Source organism: Sminthopsis crassicaudata, chromosome 6, assembly GCF_048593235.1.
Source record: "Sminthopsis crassicaudata isolate SCR6 chromosome 6, ASM4859323v1, whole genome shotgun sequence".
NCBI lineage: Eukaryota > Metazoa > Chordata > Mammalia > Dasyuromorphia > Dasyuridae > Sminthopsis > Sminthopsis crassicaudata.
The window spans coordinates 246,684,435-246,704,016 of record NC_133622.1 but is presented as its reverse complement, the minus strand read 5'-3'; the positions used below and the strand labels follow the sequence as shown (position 1 = coordinate 246,704,016).

The following is a 19,582-nucleotide window of genomic DNA, read 5'->3' as shown; positions in this document are numbered from 1 at the left end:
GTTCTATCCTTTGTGCCAAGGAGATTTTTCCTTTAGAAAAATTCCTATTATGGAATTTGACATGGTCCTTATGGAACTGATTCCTAATGTTTACAATGGAGTGTATTTAGTTGCCCATGCTCTCCATCAAGTGCTCCATTCCGAGGCAAAAGAGGCATCAGACCTGGCAAGAAACTCAAATCTTTTTTGGAAGGTAACATTTTTATTCTAAAATTGGGCTCAGCACAGGGTATTCACAATATATTATTCTAAAGATGAAGAAACGAAAGAATTACATGAAAGTTCAATAAAAGACGTATTCCTTAATATAATTTCCAGTTTTTTTTTTCCTTTGGGGATTACATTGAAATCTTTGCAAAAATAATGAAATTACTTGTGATAATAGGTATTTATTTTAATTTTGATAGAGCAATCTTACAACTTTGAAAATGTTGGAGTGCTTACTTTTATCCATTTCTCTGTGCCTGAATCTATGTGGCAGGAGACTTTCATGAAATCTATTCCAAATTAGGACCTTTACAGTGACTTGTATCATTGACATTGAAAATTTCTAATCAATTTCTAATTGATCATTTTCTTTTAACTTTTATAAAGATTGATAGCTGAGCCACATAGCTGATATTTTGAAATGGATATACTTGCTTCAATGATGCATTCCTTTTTTTTTTTTTTTAAATGAAGAGGAACCATTATTGGACACTCTATCCTAAGTATGATTCTTGGTGCTTGAAGGTACTGGTTGTTATGTTCGAAATGTTGGGAACCTGGGAAACTAGGGAGTGATTATGATCTAGTAGAATTCATGATACAAGTGAGGACATCTGGGTATAGAATAAAAGTTCTGTAAGCCACTGCAGCTGCTCTTGCAGTTGTCTTCAATACTCTTTATTTTTTATTTTTATTTTTATATTAGTCACTCTGATTTAGGCCCCAAGGAGCTGCCACAGACCTTTCCTTCTAACCTATAATTTGTTCTCAGCTGAAAAAATGTCTCATGACATTTTATTGACTGTGCTGCTCCAGAATTTGATTTGAGTCATGATTGAAAAAAAAAAAAATTGAGAAAATTCAGTAGAATTGATTCTTTTAATCAGCTATCCTGACAGTGACTGTAAACAATTTTTAATGATCCAGTTTCCATGATTTTCTTTTATTTAAGCAGGAAGCTTAAGGCTTACTAATGCACCTCTTTTTTCTCTTTTCTTTATTAGCTTATAATCTAACCCCTGTATAGATCAAACTTAATATTCCCAACCATATTTCCTTCTTTTCTCTTCGAGGTTCATTTTAAAAAAGTTATTGTTCCTGTCAGATGTTCAGATTACTTCTCTCATGTTATCTCTTTAGATTTCTCTAGTATCTTAAAGGGATCCTGTTAGTTATCCCTCCTCTCCCTTGCAAATGAGTTGATAAAAAGGATCAGGCAGAGAGTGAGATGGATAGATACTATCATGAAACCATGAACATTAATCTGCACAGATTTTAAGAGATAGTAAAACATAGCCGAAAAAGGAGTGCTATGGTTGGTGGAGTCAAGAAAAGTGGGACAGGACTCAATGACTGAACAAGGAATGTGTATTATTATTATTTCTGGCCAATTAGATTCTTTCTTTTCACCCTAGAATATTAATATCTTTTCAGGAAATTTCTCTTGGAGAACGATGCAGATTTATTTTATGTTTTCTGCTTTCTAATTCTACATTTTCTATTTCACTGGGAAATTTTTTTTGATAATATTCCTTGACCAATGAAAATCAAACCCTGAGTGATACAAATAAATCTCTAGCTTTTATTGAAAACTATGCTTCTCAAATCTTTCTCAGATTGTATTAGTTTTTCATTTTCTTACACATTGTCATTCTGAAATTTCTTTCATAATTTCTTCTTTTAGAATCCTTCTCCTTTTCATATCTTTTGAAGGACCGAATTTTCCAAAAGATGGATTGCATCACTCTGAATGTTAAATTTTCCTTTTTTCTTAAATTGACCTTATCAACTTCTTCAGAGATTTATATTGTATTTTTTATTCTAGTTTCTTTTTTCAAGGAATAAGATTTCCCACAAAATCTAGTCTATCATCACACATTTCTTAAGCACCCACTACATATTAGGATGTATGTTAAGTTTTCATGTTAAAAAATTTAAAAAATATGCCCCATTTGGGGGTTCTCAAAATCTAATAATGATGAAATGGTAAGCTTTTGCTTCTCAGATGTTTTTACAATATGTTGAATATTTATAACACATAATTGGTTATTGGCTTTGCTATTTTTCCATTGCATTTAGCTTGCAAGAAGAAAAAGAGTTCAGAGCTCTAAGAGGAGCTTAAGAAGGAAAATGACAACTTTTTGAGTCTGTTTTCCATTGATAGTCAATCTTGGGACATGGGCATAAATTCTTCTTTCTGCAAAGGTTAACGATCTCCTGTCCTTGCCTTCAGCTCCACCACTATCTGAAGTGTATCAATTCTGTCATTAATGCCAATGATGAGTCATGTTGGAATGGAACCAAGCCAGTTGCTGAGGCTTATGATATCCTAAATTATAAATCCTTGCCTGGTCAGATAGAGACGTTAGTCAAAGTGGGTGAAGTATATCCTCTTGCTCAGAGATTCACCATTAAGGAAGAAGACATAGATTGGCCAGAAGATTTCCATCAGGTAAGGGGCCAATGAATATGAAGTTTATCATTTTGACTCTTTAGCATCCAGGACAGTTTTTTCGTCATTGATATCTGGATTTTCCCCATAGATACTGGAAAGGTTTGTGATAGGATACTAACATCCAACTATTCTTCATTTTTTGCTATGTACAACGGAGTTATCTGATTTTCTTTCTTCAGTCCTACTTACACATTCTTTCCAGTTAAATTACATAAAGATTTGAATTGTTAAAACTAAGTGAATTTTGAAATATACCAAATCAAGTGGTCAAGTTTGAAAAATAATAATAGGATACAGCATAGATGAAAATTATTCCCCAAAGGGACCTATTTACAGAAGATTATCTGTTAGGATTCTTACAAGGTGCTAAATCACTGGAATTGATATAATTATCTAATTTAGCATGGTTCAGTATGAGTGATCTGCCCTACAAGGAGATATTATGGGCCAGAACTTGAAGGTATTGTACTTAGTTCACACCTTTAAAGGAGTTCATTCATTAGTTCACACATTAGAGTTCACACCTTTAAAAGAGCATATAAAAGGACAAGCCCAGTGGAAGCTCCAGGAGATTCAGATCCAGGATTCAGTGGGGAGATTTGCAAGTCCATGAGATTCACAAGTCTAAAGGACAAGTCCAGTCAGGGACTTTGGGAAATTACAACTAGGATTGACTTCCAGGAGATTCAGAGTGAAGTTTGTGCTGGCTGGAGATATTTGGACAAGAGCTCTCAGGAATCAAGGAGAAAGGAAGGTCTCCTGAAAATTAGCTGAGCCCTAAGTGAAGGAGATAAGGCTTTGGAAACCACAATAAAGGATTTGGACTTTAACTCCTGGCTGCATTTTAGGATTTATTGAAATGAACTGAAACTAAAGGTGGTTCCAGAAGCTCCCCAAGAAACTTGCTCTCAGAGAATGATTATAATATATAAAAAAAAAGAACATAACATTTTGGCTCCCACCGTGGGGCAGACATGATCCTGATTCAGTGCAAAACTGATACATCACTGTGGGTAAAACAATGGCCCTTAACAAGCAATAAAATTCAGGTCTTATTAGATATAGTACAAGAGCAACTTGACCAAGGGCACTTAAAACCTTCTCTAATTCCTTGGAATTCCCCAGTACTTGTTGTAGAAAAGAAATCTGGAAAATGGAAAATTATTCCCCAAAGAGACCTATTTACAGAAGACTATTTAATATCTGGATTCTTATATCTATATAAATACTTTAATCTGAGTTTGTATCCTCAAAAAAAATGGCATTTTAGAGATTTTTTCATTTAAATGCTGTGATTCTATATTCTCTGCAGATTATAAATATATGTATCTATACAGTTTCATCTTTGTATGCAATTGAATCAATTCCATCCCACCCTTCAGAATAGTCTCAAGCAGAGCCTCCAAGGATCAACCCCAAAATAAGTTCAGCCAGTTTACATATTTTCAATGAATCTGACCTGTGTAATTAATATATTATGATGAATAGTCTCTACAATCATGATTCTCTGAAATATTCTGAGTACTTTACAAACACACACACACACACACACACACACACGCACACAAACCCATTCCTTTGGTGGGGAGAGAATTAACAAAATGTTCCCACTTATGTGGTCAATGAATTGTTTCAATAGATGCAATTAAAAATGGAATGTAGTTAAGATTTCAAATGGTATTTTTGAGAAAAAAATAAGCCAGCAAGTTATTACAATTAAAAATTATCAAGGAGCTTGATTGAGTCTAGTGATCTATGCTTGTTTGCTGGGCATAAAATGATAAGAATTGTAAGATGAAAATATAAATTCTCCAGTGAGAATTAGATCAATCTTGTCCTGAAGAATTGAAATTATGTTTTTCTAACTGGCGAGAACTTTGAAATTATTATTTCCTCACTAAATGCACCTTTCAGTAGTCCTTCTTTCAATGACATTTTCTCCCTTTGTCTTGTGGAAATACAGACTCCAACTTCCATGTGCAGTGTGAAATGTGGCCCTGGATTTAAGAAAACATCTCTTGAAAACCAACCCATCTGCTGCTTTATTTGCACCCCATGTCCTGAAGGGAAGATTTCCAACCAGACTGGTATGTTCCTAAAGATAAACTGTCCTTCTCCCAAAGTAATAGACATTCTATTGTGTTACCTTAAACTGAAGTGAAATCGTTGGTTCAAGATGCCAAAAATCTATCTGAGCAGAATCCACCAGGATTTTACTACCATGGGAATCCCTAATACTTCCCTGATTTTGTGGCCTAATTGTAATCTTCCTCATTGCTATGGGAAAGCTTAATCCAAAACTTATTTCTAAATTTTCTCATTCCTAAAGGAAATAGGACAAAACTTAAAATCTAAAAAATATCTAAACATAGCTGCATTTGTTTTGAGAGTAGGAGTCTGGCCTAGGGAGTTAGTCTTCAAGAAATTTTTATAAGATTACCAGATTAACTGGAATCCTGGAGGGAGACTGTTTTTTGAAAGCTATTTTCAGAAGGTTTGAATCCTGACTCTAGGAAAGTTGGATTCCCAAAAAACGAATAAAAATTGGCTATACCCCATCTGGTCCTACTGCATGTGAGGTTGATTTTCAAAGCTGATGAGGCCTGGGCTTGATTTGCTTTGTAATTGTTGTTAATTCATAAAACGGTATCTTCAAAATTTAGCTGTCTCTCCCTTCCCCTCTCTCTGTCTCTATCAGTCTTTCTGCTTGTCTCTCTCTGTCTCTGTCTTTCTTCTCATTCTCATTGTAGTTGTTCTTCATGTCTGCCCTTTGGAATTCTTGGACATTTATTTTCATTTTGCTTTTGTCACAATAGTCAATCCAGAAAAATAGACTATTTCTCCCTTTAATTTATATGTAATTTATTTCTTTAAAAAATTCTTTGTAATTGAGTCAACATAAGTATTTTGAATAGTTCCAAAAATATTCTGATATTTTATACATTTTTAGTTTTTTTCAAATAGTATTTATGTTTCTTTAAAACTCTTCATTATGTAAAAATTACAGGTTTAATAGATTTATTGTGTTGTTTGCCTCATAAATTTATTAATATTCGGTTAGTTCCTTAACTGATTCCCTATTATTTTTAAAATAAAACATAATGTCATTAGAAAATAGACATAATTGGACATATTTTTTTCTTGTATTTATGTTCTAATTTCTCTTATTTCAATGTTCTTAATTCCATTTCCATTTTTGTAATAATTAAGGAGAAGATTAGTTATCTGAACTTTATTCCTATACTCACTGGGAAAGATACTTGTGTACATCTTTGCACAATTTGGTAGCCTTTAAAAGATGTATTATTATGCCATAAAAGGTCTTCTCTATATTTTTTGCAGTGTTTTCAGAAGAAGCATTTGTTTTCCTTTATTAAATTTTTTCTTTATGTTATAAGATTTTTGTCTTTTATTGATGTCATTCCCCCCCCCCCAAATTTGAACTCTTTTTATATCTCTAATTTAAATAGAAATTGCAGAGAATGAATTGTATGGTGGTGAATCACTAAAAACCACTTGTCAATAACTTATTTAAAATTTTGGATTCGATATTAATTATTTTACAAGATATCACCTGTGTTTTAAGCTTCTTTAATTTGAATAGTGTGCTTTATTTGCCTCATAAAATGTATCTGGTAATATCCTTTCTTAATTCTTGAGAATAATGATGGTGCTATTGTACCATTTTAAAAAAGATTTATATAATTCTCCAGTGGATCAAGTGTTTCTTCTTCCTTATCTAGTTCCTTGCAATTAATTCAGTGTTTTCTTTTTTTTAATAATAGCTTTTTTTTCAAGATACATGCAAAGTTAATTTTCAACATTCATCCTTGCAAAACCTTGTGTTCCTAATTTTTCTCCTTTCCTTCTTCCCATCCTTCTCCTAGACAACAAGTAATCTAATATATGTTAACCATGTGCAGTTCTATTATACATATTTCCATATTTATCATGCTACACAAGAAAAATCAGATCAAAAAGGAAAAAAAAGTAGAAAAAAGAAAAAGAAAGCAAGCAAATAACAACAAAAATGTAAAATTACAATTTTGTGATCTATATTCCATCCTCCATAGTTCTCTTTCTGGATGCAGATGACTCTCTCCATCACAAGTCTATTGGAATTGGCCTGAATCACCATGTGCATCAGAGATGATCATCACATAATTTTATTGTTGCTATGTACAATGTTCTCTTGATTCTACTCACTTCACTTAGCATCAGTTCATGTAGGTTTCTCCAGATCTTTTTGAAATCATCCTGCTGATTGTTTCTTAAAATAATATTTCATAACATTTATTTACTATAACTTTTTCAGCCATTCTGCAATTCCTAGGCATCCATTCAGTTTCCATTTCCTTGCCAATACAAAAAGAGTTTCTACAAACTTAATTATTATCAATTGATATTGGAATACTTAAAATCTTAGTCTCCTGATAGTTTGAGTATTAATGTTTTTTAAAAAGAATTCTTTACAATTCATAGGCTGTCTGAATTTCCTGATAGGAGGGTATTTTTTTACTTTTATTTTTGAGACAATCAGGTTTGTATGATTTGTCCAGGATCACACAAGTTAGTAAGGATCTGAAGTTTTTATTTCAAATCATGTCTTTCTGACATCCAAGGCTCCTACTGGATCAACATGCTATTTAGCTGTCTTTTTTAAAATAGCTTTTTAATTATAGGACATATGCATGGGTATTTTTTCATCAATGACAATTGCAAAACCTTTTGTTGCAATTTTTCCCCTCCTTCCGGCCACCCCTCCCCGAAACGGCAGGTAGACCAATACTGTGGTCTTTGGGTTTGTCAAACACTAGATTATTAAAGTTATTGATTATTTTGTCCTTTGAACCTATCATATTACACTTATCAACTAGTCTATTTCTTAGCCAAAACCAAATGCTTTTGGTAACCACTGCTTTATCATATAATTTTAGATCTGCTCCAGCTAGGCCACCTTCATTTGATTTTTTTCATTAGTTTCCTTGAAAGTCTTGACCTTTTGCTTTTCCAGATGAATTTTTTAGGTTATTAAAATTTTTTTGGGGGGGAATCTGATTGGTATAGCACTAAATAAATAGATTAGTTTAGGTAATATTGTCATCTTTATTATATTTGCTTGCCCTATCCAAGAGCATTTAATATTTTTCCACTAGGTTAGATCTGACTTTATTTGTGTGGAAAGTTGTAACGTGCTCTCCTGGCAGTTACAATTACTAGTCTGTCCTAGATCCACCAGAGTACCTTTGACCACTGTCCTCTGCAGTGTGAGCTCTACCCGGCTCGCCTCCTCTGAGGCCTTCTAAGGTCTCTGGCCACAATCTCTTGAATCTATAGCTTAATAACCGGTAGCGCACTCAAGAACAACCACGTGTAATCTTAAAAGCCTTTATTATACCTACTCACATAATGCCCTAACTGATACCCTGACTTGTTGGTTCCCGAGTGAACACCTGGTCAGAAGACCCATGTGTTCACTACCAAAACCCTTACCTCTTTTGGCTATCCATCTTGGCTTTGCCACCCAGGCTGGGGAGCCAGGGTGAACAGCACGAGGTTAAAGAGGGCGGTTGCTGCCTGCAGTGGGCTTACATAGGGCCTGTGAGGTCACACACACAGCCAATCAGCGAGAGAGTCACCCATTACGAAACTATCTCAATATGGCCAGGATCCCGCCCAAGGGCAGTCCTAATATCCACAGAAATTACTTCTGGGCCTCAATCTCCCGATGCACTGTGGCGCCCATTTAAAGGGCCCTTACAATTCCCTTTCTCTTGTTTTGCGGGAACCGCACATCTCACCAAGCTAAACTTTTAGCACCAGCTATAGTTCACTTGATCCATGAGATGACAGTGTTATGCCCAAGGAGGTCCAAAGCAGCAGATCAGTAAACAGAAGTATGACAATGAGAACCAGGCTCAACAGTGGCCCAAGTGTTCAACCCATTCATCAAAGTCATACTCGAGATAATAGGCCAATGAGGTAGGATGTCAACACTGAGGTGGGAAGTCAACAAGGTAAAACATCACAATTCTAGTTAACAAATATCAGTAGGTAGGTTGTCACAATTCTAGTTACATTTATCACAGTTCTAGACCAATTCTAGTTTCTTACAATTTTCTGTTGCACTTTTCACACTCCTAGAACAATTCTAGCTTATCACAATTCTCAATTGCACTTGTCACAATCCTAGAACAATTCTAGTTTATCACAATTCTCAATTGCACTTTTCACAATTCTAGAACAATTCTAGCTTATCACAATTCTCTATTGCACTTTTCACAATCCTAGAGCAATTCTAGTTTCACAGGTGCACATAAGCAAAGTCATGTCTGGTAACATTGTCTCAATAACAATGGCAGGTGGGTGTGTTGGTTTTTCACCCACTAATTTAAAAGCATAGTCCTTCAATAGAAAGCATAGGGCAAAGTCTCTCCCCAGGCCACCATACGGCAAGTAGCCACGGGAGGAGCAAGCAGGCCCATTGTCCATTTACAGTCTTTATATTGCGTATCACCCAAAACAGTCCATTTCAGCTGCAACACTGGAACTGTGTCTGGTGTCTCTGGTCACGGTCAGGAGGGGCATCGCTGCCATCAGCGTCTGAAGGGCTGCTGACATCTGGCTGGTCTCTCTGGACTGTTGTCTGGTCCTTCTCTTGGATCCCCAGGTTACAAATGTCTCTGGTGGGGATGAACTCTGCTGCTGGATCTGCACCTAGGAAGGAATGTCCCCGGGGCCCAACTTGGGCCTTTCCAAATGCCATCCAGGCCTTTCCACATCACAGTGGAAACAAAGTTGTTGTCAAAAAGATTATCAAGTCAGACAAAAGTCAGTCTGTCACTTAGCTGCACTTTCTGTGTATGCCCGAAGTGCATTGCTAAGGTAAAATGCAAAGAATTTAAAAATGTAAAACCAAAATAATTTAAAAGTGTAAAACCGAAATAGATTAAAAATGTAAAACCAAAATAACTTTAAAATGTAAAATCAAAATACTTTGAAGATGTAAAATCAAAAATGTTTAAAAATGTAAAATCAAAATTTAAAAATTGTAAGCAATCACATATCCCAAAATTCCCTTCTCTTGTTTAGAAGAGATCTTGGGGATAGTCTGTGCAGTAATGACTTTACTAGAACACTCGGCTATATCCCTGAATTCTTTTGCCTAAAAATCAAAGTTTGAGTTTCTGATACCGAATTGTACTCCAGGAGTGTGAATCAATAAATCTGATATTACTTTTCCTCCTGGGTCAAAGATCACACACTGTCTATTTATTCTAGTGATTAAAATAGCAATTTTCCAACCCATTCTAAACATAAACACTGTTTTATAAGTACCCGTAGGGGGTTGGGAAATCAAGCTCACCTGTGGAAGTGGAAAATCCACGAGGTAATAAAAGAGGAGTTCCAACTCTCCAAAGACGATCCTAGCAGTTTTACAAGTATAAAATTCTACTCTCTCTAACTGCAAGATCTTATCCCTGTAAGGTTTCTTAGAAATTAACTGAACTGTATTTTCAAAACTTTTCTGATTATACTCAATACCCCACAATTCCTTTTTGCCTTGGGGCATAAAGCCTACTCCTGTCCTTTGAAATGAAGACACTGGAGTTTTAAATGGATTAATGGGCAGTGCTGATGATATTATCGCCCTTCCTTTTCCTCCTCCCCCTTCTCCCTTGGCCCAAGAAGGTGAGGCACAGGGAAGAAGAATTGGAAAATCCCCCAAAGGCTGATTTAAAATCAAACCTGAGCTTTGCACATAAAAAGAACTAAACTTCTCAATGGAAGAGTAATCAATAAATTCCTTAAAACAACAATGCACGAGGTAAACCAACAAAACACTAAGAAGAATTTCTACAACTTTAGTCCATGTGGTTCCTTTATTTCCTTCCTTAGTTTCAGCCACTGGTTTGAACTCTTCCTGTTCTATCTGTAGTAACCTAGCTTTTTCTTCTTTCTCTAGCTCAATCTGTAGTTTAACCTGCAATCCCAGCAACTCTTGCTGTGGCATTTTATACTCTATACTGTCATACATACGCACTAGCTCTAGGTTGCTCCCTCTCCGAGCTATATTTAATGGGTGTGGGGATAGCCTTCTCGGAGCTTGATTACAAGCTTCCTGCTGTTCTTCAGTGGTGATCTTTGTTAAAAGATCTTCCATCTGGCTCTTTAACCTCTTTATATAATAAGCATTATGTTCAGCTGTGTCCTTGAGTCTGATCCCAGATTTACCTGGGTCCATATTGCTTCTCTGTCTTCCCTCCTAAGTGGCGTTTCTACCGGATCTTTCAGAATCTTAATTCTGAATATTAAATATTTTCAAAACATGATAATTTCTGATGCGTCCACCACGTTGGGCGCCATTTGTAACGTGCTCTCCTGGCAGTTACAATTACTAGTCTGTCCTAGATCCACCAGAGTACCTTTGACCACTGTCCTCTGCAGTGTGAGCTCTACCCGGCTCGCCTCCTCTGAGGCCTTCTAAGGTCTCTGGCCACAATCTCTTGAATCTATAGCTTAATAACCGGTAGCGCACTCAAGAACAACCACGTGTAATCTTAAAAGCCTTTATTATACCTACTCACATAATGCCCTAACTGATACCCTGACTTGTTGGTTCCCGAGTGAACACCTGGTCAGAAGACCCATGTGTTCACTACCAAAACCCTTACCTCTTTTGGCTATCCATCTTGGCTTTGCTACCCAGGCTGGGGAGCCAGGGTGAACAGCACGAGGTTAAAGAGGGCGGTTGCTGCCTGCAGTGGGCTTACATAGGGCCTGTGAGGTCACACACACAGCCAATCAGCGAGAGAGTCACCCATTACGAAACTATCTCAATATGGCCAGGATCCCGCCCAAGGGCAGTCCTAATATCCACAGAAATTACTTCTGGGCCTCAATCTCCCGATGCACTGTGGCACCCATTTAAAGGGCCCTTACAGAAAGTGTTTTATAGATTTGCTGATATTGTTCCTCACTTTCCCTTGGCAGGGACTTATGTGGATTTATTTTGTATCCTGCAACTTTACTAATGATGCGGATTATTTCTAATTGCTTTTTAGTAGAATCTCTAGATTATATCATCAGCAAAGAGTGATAATTTGGCTTCCTCATTACCTACTCTAACTCCTTTAATCTCTTTCTCCACTCTTATTTCCAAGGCTAGCATTTCTAGTAAAATATTGATAATGATGTTTCACTCCTGATCTTATGGGGAATGGTTCCAGTTTATCCTCATTACATATGATGGTTACTGATGATTTTAAATAGATGCTATTGGTTATTTTAAGGAATAGTCCATTTATTCTTGTACTCTCAAGTGTTTTTAATAGGAATGGATGTTGGATTTTATCAAATGCTTTTTCTGCATCTATTGAGATGATCATATGGTTTTTGTTAATTTGGGTATTGCTGTAGACAATTATGCTAATAGTTTTCCTAATATTGGACCAGCCCTGCATTCCTGGTATAAATCTTACTTGGTCATGGTGTATTATCCTGGGGATGATTTTCTGTAGTCTTTTTGCTAATGTTTTCTTTTAAGATTTTATCATCAATATTCATTAGGGAGATTGGTCTATAATTTTCTCTTTCTGTTTTCAACCTATCTGGATTAGATATCAGTACCATGGTTGTATCATAAAAGGAATTTGGTAGGAGTCCTTCATTCCCTATTTTTTCAAATAGTTTATATAGCATTTGAGTTAATTGTTCTTTAAATATTTGGTAGAATTCACATGTAAATCCATCTGGTCCAGAAGATTTTTTTCTTAGGGAGTTGATTAATAGCTTGATCTATTTCTTTTTCTAAACTGGGACTATTTAAGCAATTTATTTACTCCTCTTAATCTGGGAACTCTATATTTTTGAAGGTAATCATCTGTTTCACCCAGGTTATCAAATTTATTGGCATAAAGTTGGGCAAAGTAACTCTTTATTATGGTTCTAATTTTCTCTTCATTACTGGAAAGTTCTCCCTTTTCATTTTTAAGATTAGCAATTTGATTTTCATCTTTCCTTTTTCTAATCAGATTTACAAAAGGCTTATCTATTTAATTGGTTTTTTTTTTCATAAAACCAACTCTAAGATTTATTTATTAATTCAATAGTTTTTATACTTTCAATTTTTATCAATTTTCTACTTTGAATTTTAGAATTTTAAGTTTAGTATTTGATTGGGGGGTTTTAATTTGGTCTTTTCTAGCTTTTTAAGTTGCAAGCTCAATTCATTGATCTTCTCTTTCTCTATTTTATTCAAGTAAGCCTCGAAAGATTTAAAATTTCCCTTTATTACTGCTTTGGCTACATCCCAAAAACTTAGGATGTTGTCTCATTGTCATTCTCTTGGGTAAAATTATAGTTTGATAAATGAATGAAAGATGTCTATGGATTGGATGAAATGAAATGGATGAAATATGTGTATGATTTGCTGTTTCACCCAATCATTCTTTAGGATGAGATTATTTAATTTCCAGTTACTTTTTGGTCTATTTACCCTTAGGTTTTTGTTGAATGTAGTTTTTATTGCATGGTGATCTGAAAAAAATGCATTTACTATTTCTGCCTTTCTGTATTTAATTTTGGGGTCTTTTATATATATATATATATATGTGTGTATATATATATATGTGTGTATATATATATATATACGTATATATATATATATATATATATATATATACGTATATATATATATATATATATATATATATATATATATATATATATATATATATATATATATATATATGGTTAATTTTTTTATAGGTTCCAGAACTGCTGAGAAGAAAGTGTACTCCTTCCTGTCTTAATTCAGTTTTATCCAAAGATTTATCATATCTTATTTTTCTAGTATACTATTTACCTATTTTGACTTCTTTCTTACTTATTTGGTGATTTAATTTATCTAATTCTGAGAGTGCAAGGTCGAGAACTCCCACTATTATAGTTTTTCTGTGTATTTCTTCTTGCAACTCTCTTAACTTCTCCTTTAGGTAGTTAGATGCTATACCACTTGGTGCCTATATGTTTAGTATTGATATTGTTTCATTGTCAGTGACTAATTTTATATTTTTTGCCATCTTATTATCCCCAGATTGCAAATGTTCTGATTGTCTCTCAATCGGAATCTCTGGGAGGAGGTTCCTTTTCTGTATACTCTTTTCCTCTGTGAGCAGGTTTCTTGGGAGGCTTCTGGAGCCTTCCCCTCCAAAAGTATAGAATTGCTGGACTTGTGAATCCACAGGAAGTCTTCTTTTTGACTCAATCCAGACTGCCATCCAAACTCAATCTCCCAGTCTAGACTCAATGTCTCTGGAGGCATCCTTGGTGGCTCCTTATATCCTCCCAGAGAATGGGATTGTGGGTATTCCAAAGGTATGAACTCCTTTAAAGGTGCAAACTCCTTTCAGAAGTTTAAAGCTGTATAGTCCTTTTAAAGTTGTGAACTAAAGGTGTGAATTCTGAGGCAGAGAATTTTTAAATACAAACTTACCACCTAGAAAGAACCTAATACCAGATTATGCTTTTCTTTTTCTTATCCCCCTTTACTCTCCTCCCTAGTATCAAACTTATGGGCACCATGTGCACCACTTGCCTCACACAGCTTTCCCTCTTTAGAATACCTCCCACCCCCTTTGATACCCTTCCCCTTTCTTGTACCTTTCTCTTATTACTCTTATTACTGTTTTCCTTTCTCCTTTTCTTCTTCCACTTTTTAATGAGGTGAGAGAAGTTTCTCTGTAAATATGTCAATTATTTTCTCTTTGAGCCAAATCTGATGAGAGTGAGATTCACCAATGTTCCTCCCCTTCTCTACATTGCCTCAGATATGATAGGTTTCCTTTGCCTCTTACTGGGATGTTGTTTCCCTCTTTTTATCTCCCTTTTCCCCTTTTTCTGATACTATCCCCTTTCCATTTCTACTTCCATTTTTTATATTTTATCAGTAAAATCAAATTATACATGCACTCTTTATGTATGTCCATCACAGAAATAGAGTTCTTAAGATTCTCGAGAGATTTTTTAACCTTTTTCTGCTTCTCTTGAGTCCTACAGTTGGAGGTTATATTTTTTGTTTGTTTAGCTCTAGTTGTTTCATTAGAAACAAATGGAATTCAACTGTTTCATTAAATGTCAATCTTCTTTTCTGGAAAAAAATGTTCAGCTTAGATGGGTAGTTTATTCTTAGATGCATTCCAAGTTCTTTTGCCTTTCAGAATATTAGATTTCAGGCTCTTTGGTCCTTTTATGTGGAAGCAGCCAGATCTTAAGTGATCCTTATTGTGGCTCCTCGGTATTTGAATTTTTGCTTTTGTTTTTGTTTTTTTCTGGTTGCTTGTAATATTTTTTTCTTAATCTGATACTTCTGAAATGTAGCCACAATATTCCTTGGAGTTTTTGTTTTAGGATTTTTTTCAGAAGGTGTTCAATTAATTCTTTCAATGCCTAGTTTACCTTCTGATTCTACTAAAATCTGTGCATTTCTCTTTGATGATTTCCTATAAAATAGTATGTAGGCTCTTTTTTCCATCATAATTTTCAGGAAGTCCAATAATCTTCATGTTATCTCTCCTAGGTCTATTTTCCAGGTCTGTTGTTTTTCCAAGTAAATAATTAACAGTTTTTCTATTTTTTTCATTTTTTTGGTTTTGTTTGACTGATTCTTGCCGTCTCAATGAATCATTCATTTCTATTTGTTCAGTTATGATTTTTAATGAGTTATTTTCTTCATTAGCTTTTATTTTTTACTTCTTTTGTATATATCCAATTGAGTTTTTAAATGAGTTGTTTTGCTCTATGAAATTTTTTTCCATTTCACTATATATATTTTTTTTACCAAGTTATTTTCTTTTTCTAATTCACAAATCTTATTTTCCTGGGAGTTCTTTATCTTTTCCAATTCACAAATCCTACTTTACTGGTATTTCTTTACCTTTTCCAATTCACAAATTCTGTTTCCCTGCGAGTACTTTACCTTTTTCAATTCATATTTCAGGAAGTTGTTTTCTTTTTCCACTTTATCAAGTTTTTATTTAAGTGAGTTATATGCCTTTTCTTTACTCTTTTGCATAGCTTCCCTTTCCTGTTCCCATTTTTCTTCTAGGTATAATTTCTTCTAGGAGAGCTTTGTGTGACATAGACCAGGTTACATCCCCCTTTGGGGTTTTGTTTGGAGACTATCTGCTATTAATCTCCTTGTTATTGAAAACCTGTTCTCTTTCTGTATAGAAGCTATGGATGGTTAGTGTATGCTTGGCCTTTTAAATCATTTTTAAAAGAATTTAGAGTATGCCTTTATGGGAAGGGGGTTACCAGCTTCCTCTGCAGTGCAAGGATAGTAGCTATCTTGCAAATGGGCTGCTAAAAGCAGTGGAGCTGTGGAAGTGCCCTGGGAATATCTTTGCACCAGAAGTGTTTATGCCTTGGGAAGCATGGACATATGGTAGAAGTTATATTGCCCCGGGCAGAGCCCCCCTGCTGTTCAGATTTTTGGCTGCCCCACGCAAAAGCTATGAGTTGTGGGATGTGGCAGCACAGCTGTGCTTTGGTCTGTGCTGAGTCACTTCCTGTGCTGGGTGAATGTAGCCAGATCCTGTTAGATTCTGGAGTTTTTTGGAGTACACTCTATCTTTGGCCTTTTTGTAACTTCTCTGCTAATCTACTGCTTTACAACCAAAGAAGAACAGCCAACCTGTGGTAGAGTCCTCCCTGAAAAATCTCCACCCATAGGGAGACTGCCCCCACCCTGATATGCTCAGTGTACTAGCCTCTGTGTTGTGCCTTCCTGCCTGTGCTGGCCTGCTCCAGCTGATCAAGACAAACCTTTTCCAGAGATCTTCCAGATTATCTTCAGCTGGTAATTTGATGTACTCCCAGTATTTATGGATTTTACCAGTTAAGGACTATTTCTGAGGCTGAATTTGGTAATTAATAATGAGGGTAAAGGAGAAGCTTAGAATGAAGCTGGTGTCTCCTCTGCCATTTTGGCTCTGCCCCTAAACTGTCTTAACAAAGGTATTTTTCCTTTAATATTTTCACAGCAAATACTAAATTTAACACTTCCCTCTTATTGAAAAATGACTTATCTCCAAGCCAATTTACCATTTGATTAAATGCTTTTTATCAAATAACTCTGAGAATCAATGTTTTCCATAATTATTCACAGGTGTCTCTTTGACTTTCACTCTTTGGCCCCATATCATAAGTGTAAATAAATCTTAAAGTAAATGATAGTACTGTTCATTAACAATGAAGCAAACAAATGAAAGAAATATACACATGTACATTATAGACGAAATAGATCCTCTGAGAGTTATATTATTAGATGCTAGAGCAATAATGTTCATACAGCCAATAAGAGTATAACACTAACAAAGGGGAAACCTGAAGGAGCCAAGTTTGAAATCCTCATTTCCTATAGTCGGTAACCTAGGGAAACATTGTCATAAATACACAATATATTTTCTGCTTTATAAATTTCAAAATTGCTATGGAAAGTACTTTATTTGAAGAAATTTTTTTTTGCATGATCAGTATCATGTTCCATATGAACCCAGAGGATTTATACTTATGACCTTACTTTCAGAAAAACACATCAAAAATACTTTTTAGTCTAATTTTTAAAATTAATTCTTGACTTTCCCCCATGATGAAATTGACAGAATTATTGATTTGACAATGTCTTATTTCTGTTCTGAAAATATTGGATTAAATATAAAGTGACCTTTTAGGACTCATTGTAAGTGATTTCTTGTGGAAATGTATTTCAGAGAGTTTAATTTTTTGTTTAGTTAGGGAACAAATACATTCAGTACATTATTTAATCCATCTGTGGGGAAATGACACTACTGACGTGTCTTTATCTTATTCAGCCTTTAAAATTCTTGTCCTTCTGACTTACATGAAGTCCAAAATGAGACTGAACTTGATGTGAAAATAATAAAACTGTGCTTTGTGGGTGACAAAAAACTAATCTAGCTGGGATATAGCATGATTTTATTGTTTACAGATGCAGAGGAGTGCCTGCAGTGCCCTGAAGATCAATATCCCAATAAGAAGAGAGATCACTGCCTTCCCAGGATTGTGACCTTCCTGGCCTATGAGGAACCTCTGGGAATGACTCTGGCCAGTACAGCCATCTGCTTCTCCCTCTTCACTCTGCTGGTCCTGGGGATATTTGTGAAGCACAGGGACACCCCCATAGTCAAAGCTAATAACCGCAGTCTCAGCTACACTCTGCTGGTCTCCCTCAGTCTCTGCTTCCTCTGCTCCTTGCTCTTCATTGGCCATCCTACCACATCCACCTGCCTGCTGCGCCAAACCACATTTGCAGTTGTCTTCACAGTGGCCGTATCCTCCATTTTGGCTAAAACCATCACTGTGGTTCTGGCCTTCAGGGCCACCAAACCAGGGAGCAGGCTCCGCAGGTGGCTGGGATCCAAAGCATCTTACTCTCTCATTTTCACCTGCACCCTCATTCAAATGTGTCTCTGTGGCATCTGGCTTGGGACATATCCCCCCTTTCTAGAGATGGACATCCACTCTGAGCCTGGCTCCATTATCATCCAATGCAATGAGGGCTCCCTCCTCATCTTCTACTGTGTCCTGGGTTACATGGCCTTGCTGGCTTTGGCCAGCTTCACTGTGGCTTTCCTGGCCAGGAACCTGCCAGACACTTTCAACGAAGCCAAGTTCCTGACCTTCAGCATGCTTGTGTTCTGCAGTGTTTGGATCTCCTTCCTGCCCTCCTACCAGAGCTCCAAGGGCAAGGCCATTGTGGCCTTGGAAATCTTTGCCATCTTGACCTCCAGTGCTGGGATTCTTACTTGCATTTTTGCTCCCAAGTGCTTTGTGATCCTTCTAAGATCAGAGCAAAATACTCTGGGGATACTTAAAAAGAAAGCTACTCCCTGAGAAGCCAGATGTTCTCAAGCTCACCAGTCATAGTCAAGGAACTCCTTTCATCTGATAGTCATAATGAAATATGATAAATGTATCTGATTCATTTGCCTCTGTTTTCTCTAATATTCATCTTTATTTTATATGAATGTTGTAGCATTTTGAAAACGTCTTATTGCCTGATTTAAGAATAGAGGCTGAATAGGATCAGTTGCTGTTTTGAATTATTTTCCATATAGCAGACAATATGTGAATTACATTTTAAAAATATTGGTGGAAAATAATTGGTGAATTTAAATAAATGACAGTCTGGTTTCCAATTCTAATCTTTAATAATTCCATGCAGCATTATGAATTATTGTTTTATTACTTGGAAAATTAGAATTTTAATTTTCCCCTTGTTTGTGTGAGTTGTCTTGTTAACAATTCTTTTTTGAGTGAATTGAACATACCTCTGAGAGAAGATTTATGGGAGAATGCTAATTTTCTGAGTAGAATGGTTTCTAACCAGTGAATATGTACTTGAAGATATTTAGCCTCTCACTTTTCCATCAATTATGTAATTGTAGAGTGATCATTGGATCAAGAAATCTGTTCCAAAGGCTTATTATTTCCATCAAATATATCTTGTTACAATACCTTGGGCATATAAGTAGTTGGTTGTCATGGAACAATAAAAATGAGACAAAAATAATGCAGGAGTAATAATATTCTTTTCTTTGTTCAAGGACCTACTTCATTTAGAATATTTTGGTGATCATATTATTTATTCATTGAATCATCCATGATTTCAAACTATCTTTTGTTTTCTGAGATTTTTTAATGTATCTTTGGGCTTAGATACTTAAAAGGAAAATTGATTGATGAAATTCTGTGATCTCCTCTTGAAAAAAAACACCAAACCTCAAACCATATTATCAACTGTAGCCATTGAAATCATTTGACATTTGTTAAAAATAAAAATGCAAAACAATGTTATAGGGAAAGGGAGACGCAAATTCAGTTGAACTTGGTAAA

General features: G+C 35.5%; 1 protein-coding gene across 1 annotated transcript; it reads left to right on the top strand.

The window, feature by feature from the left end:
* The first annotated feature begins 61 nt into the window (after window positions 1-61).
* Window positions 62-18,580, top strand: LOC141547595 (vomeronasal type-2 receptor 26-like). The gene is made up of 4 exons (XM_074275981.1): window positions 62-193; window positions 2,441-2,659; window positions 4,626-4,749; window positions 17,676-18,580. The coding sequence occupies exons 1-4, from the start codon at window positions 62-64 to the stop codon at window positions 18,578-18,580; spliced, it is 1,380 nt and encodes a 459-aa protein (XP_074132082.1).
* Window positions 18,581-19,582: the final 1,002 nt, after the last annotated feature.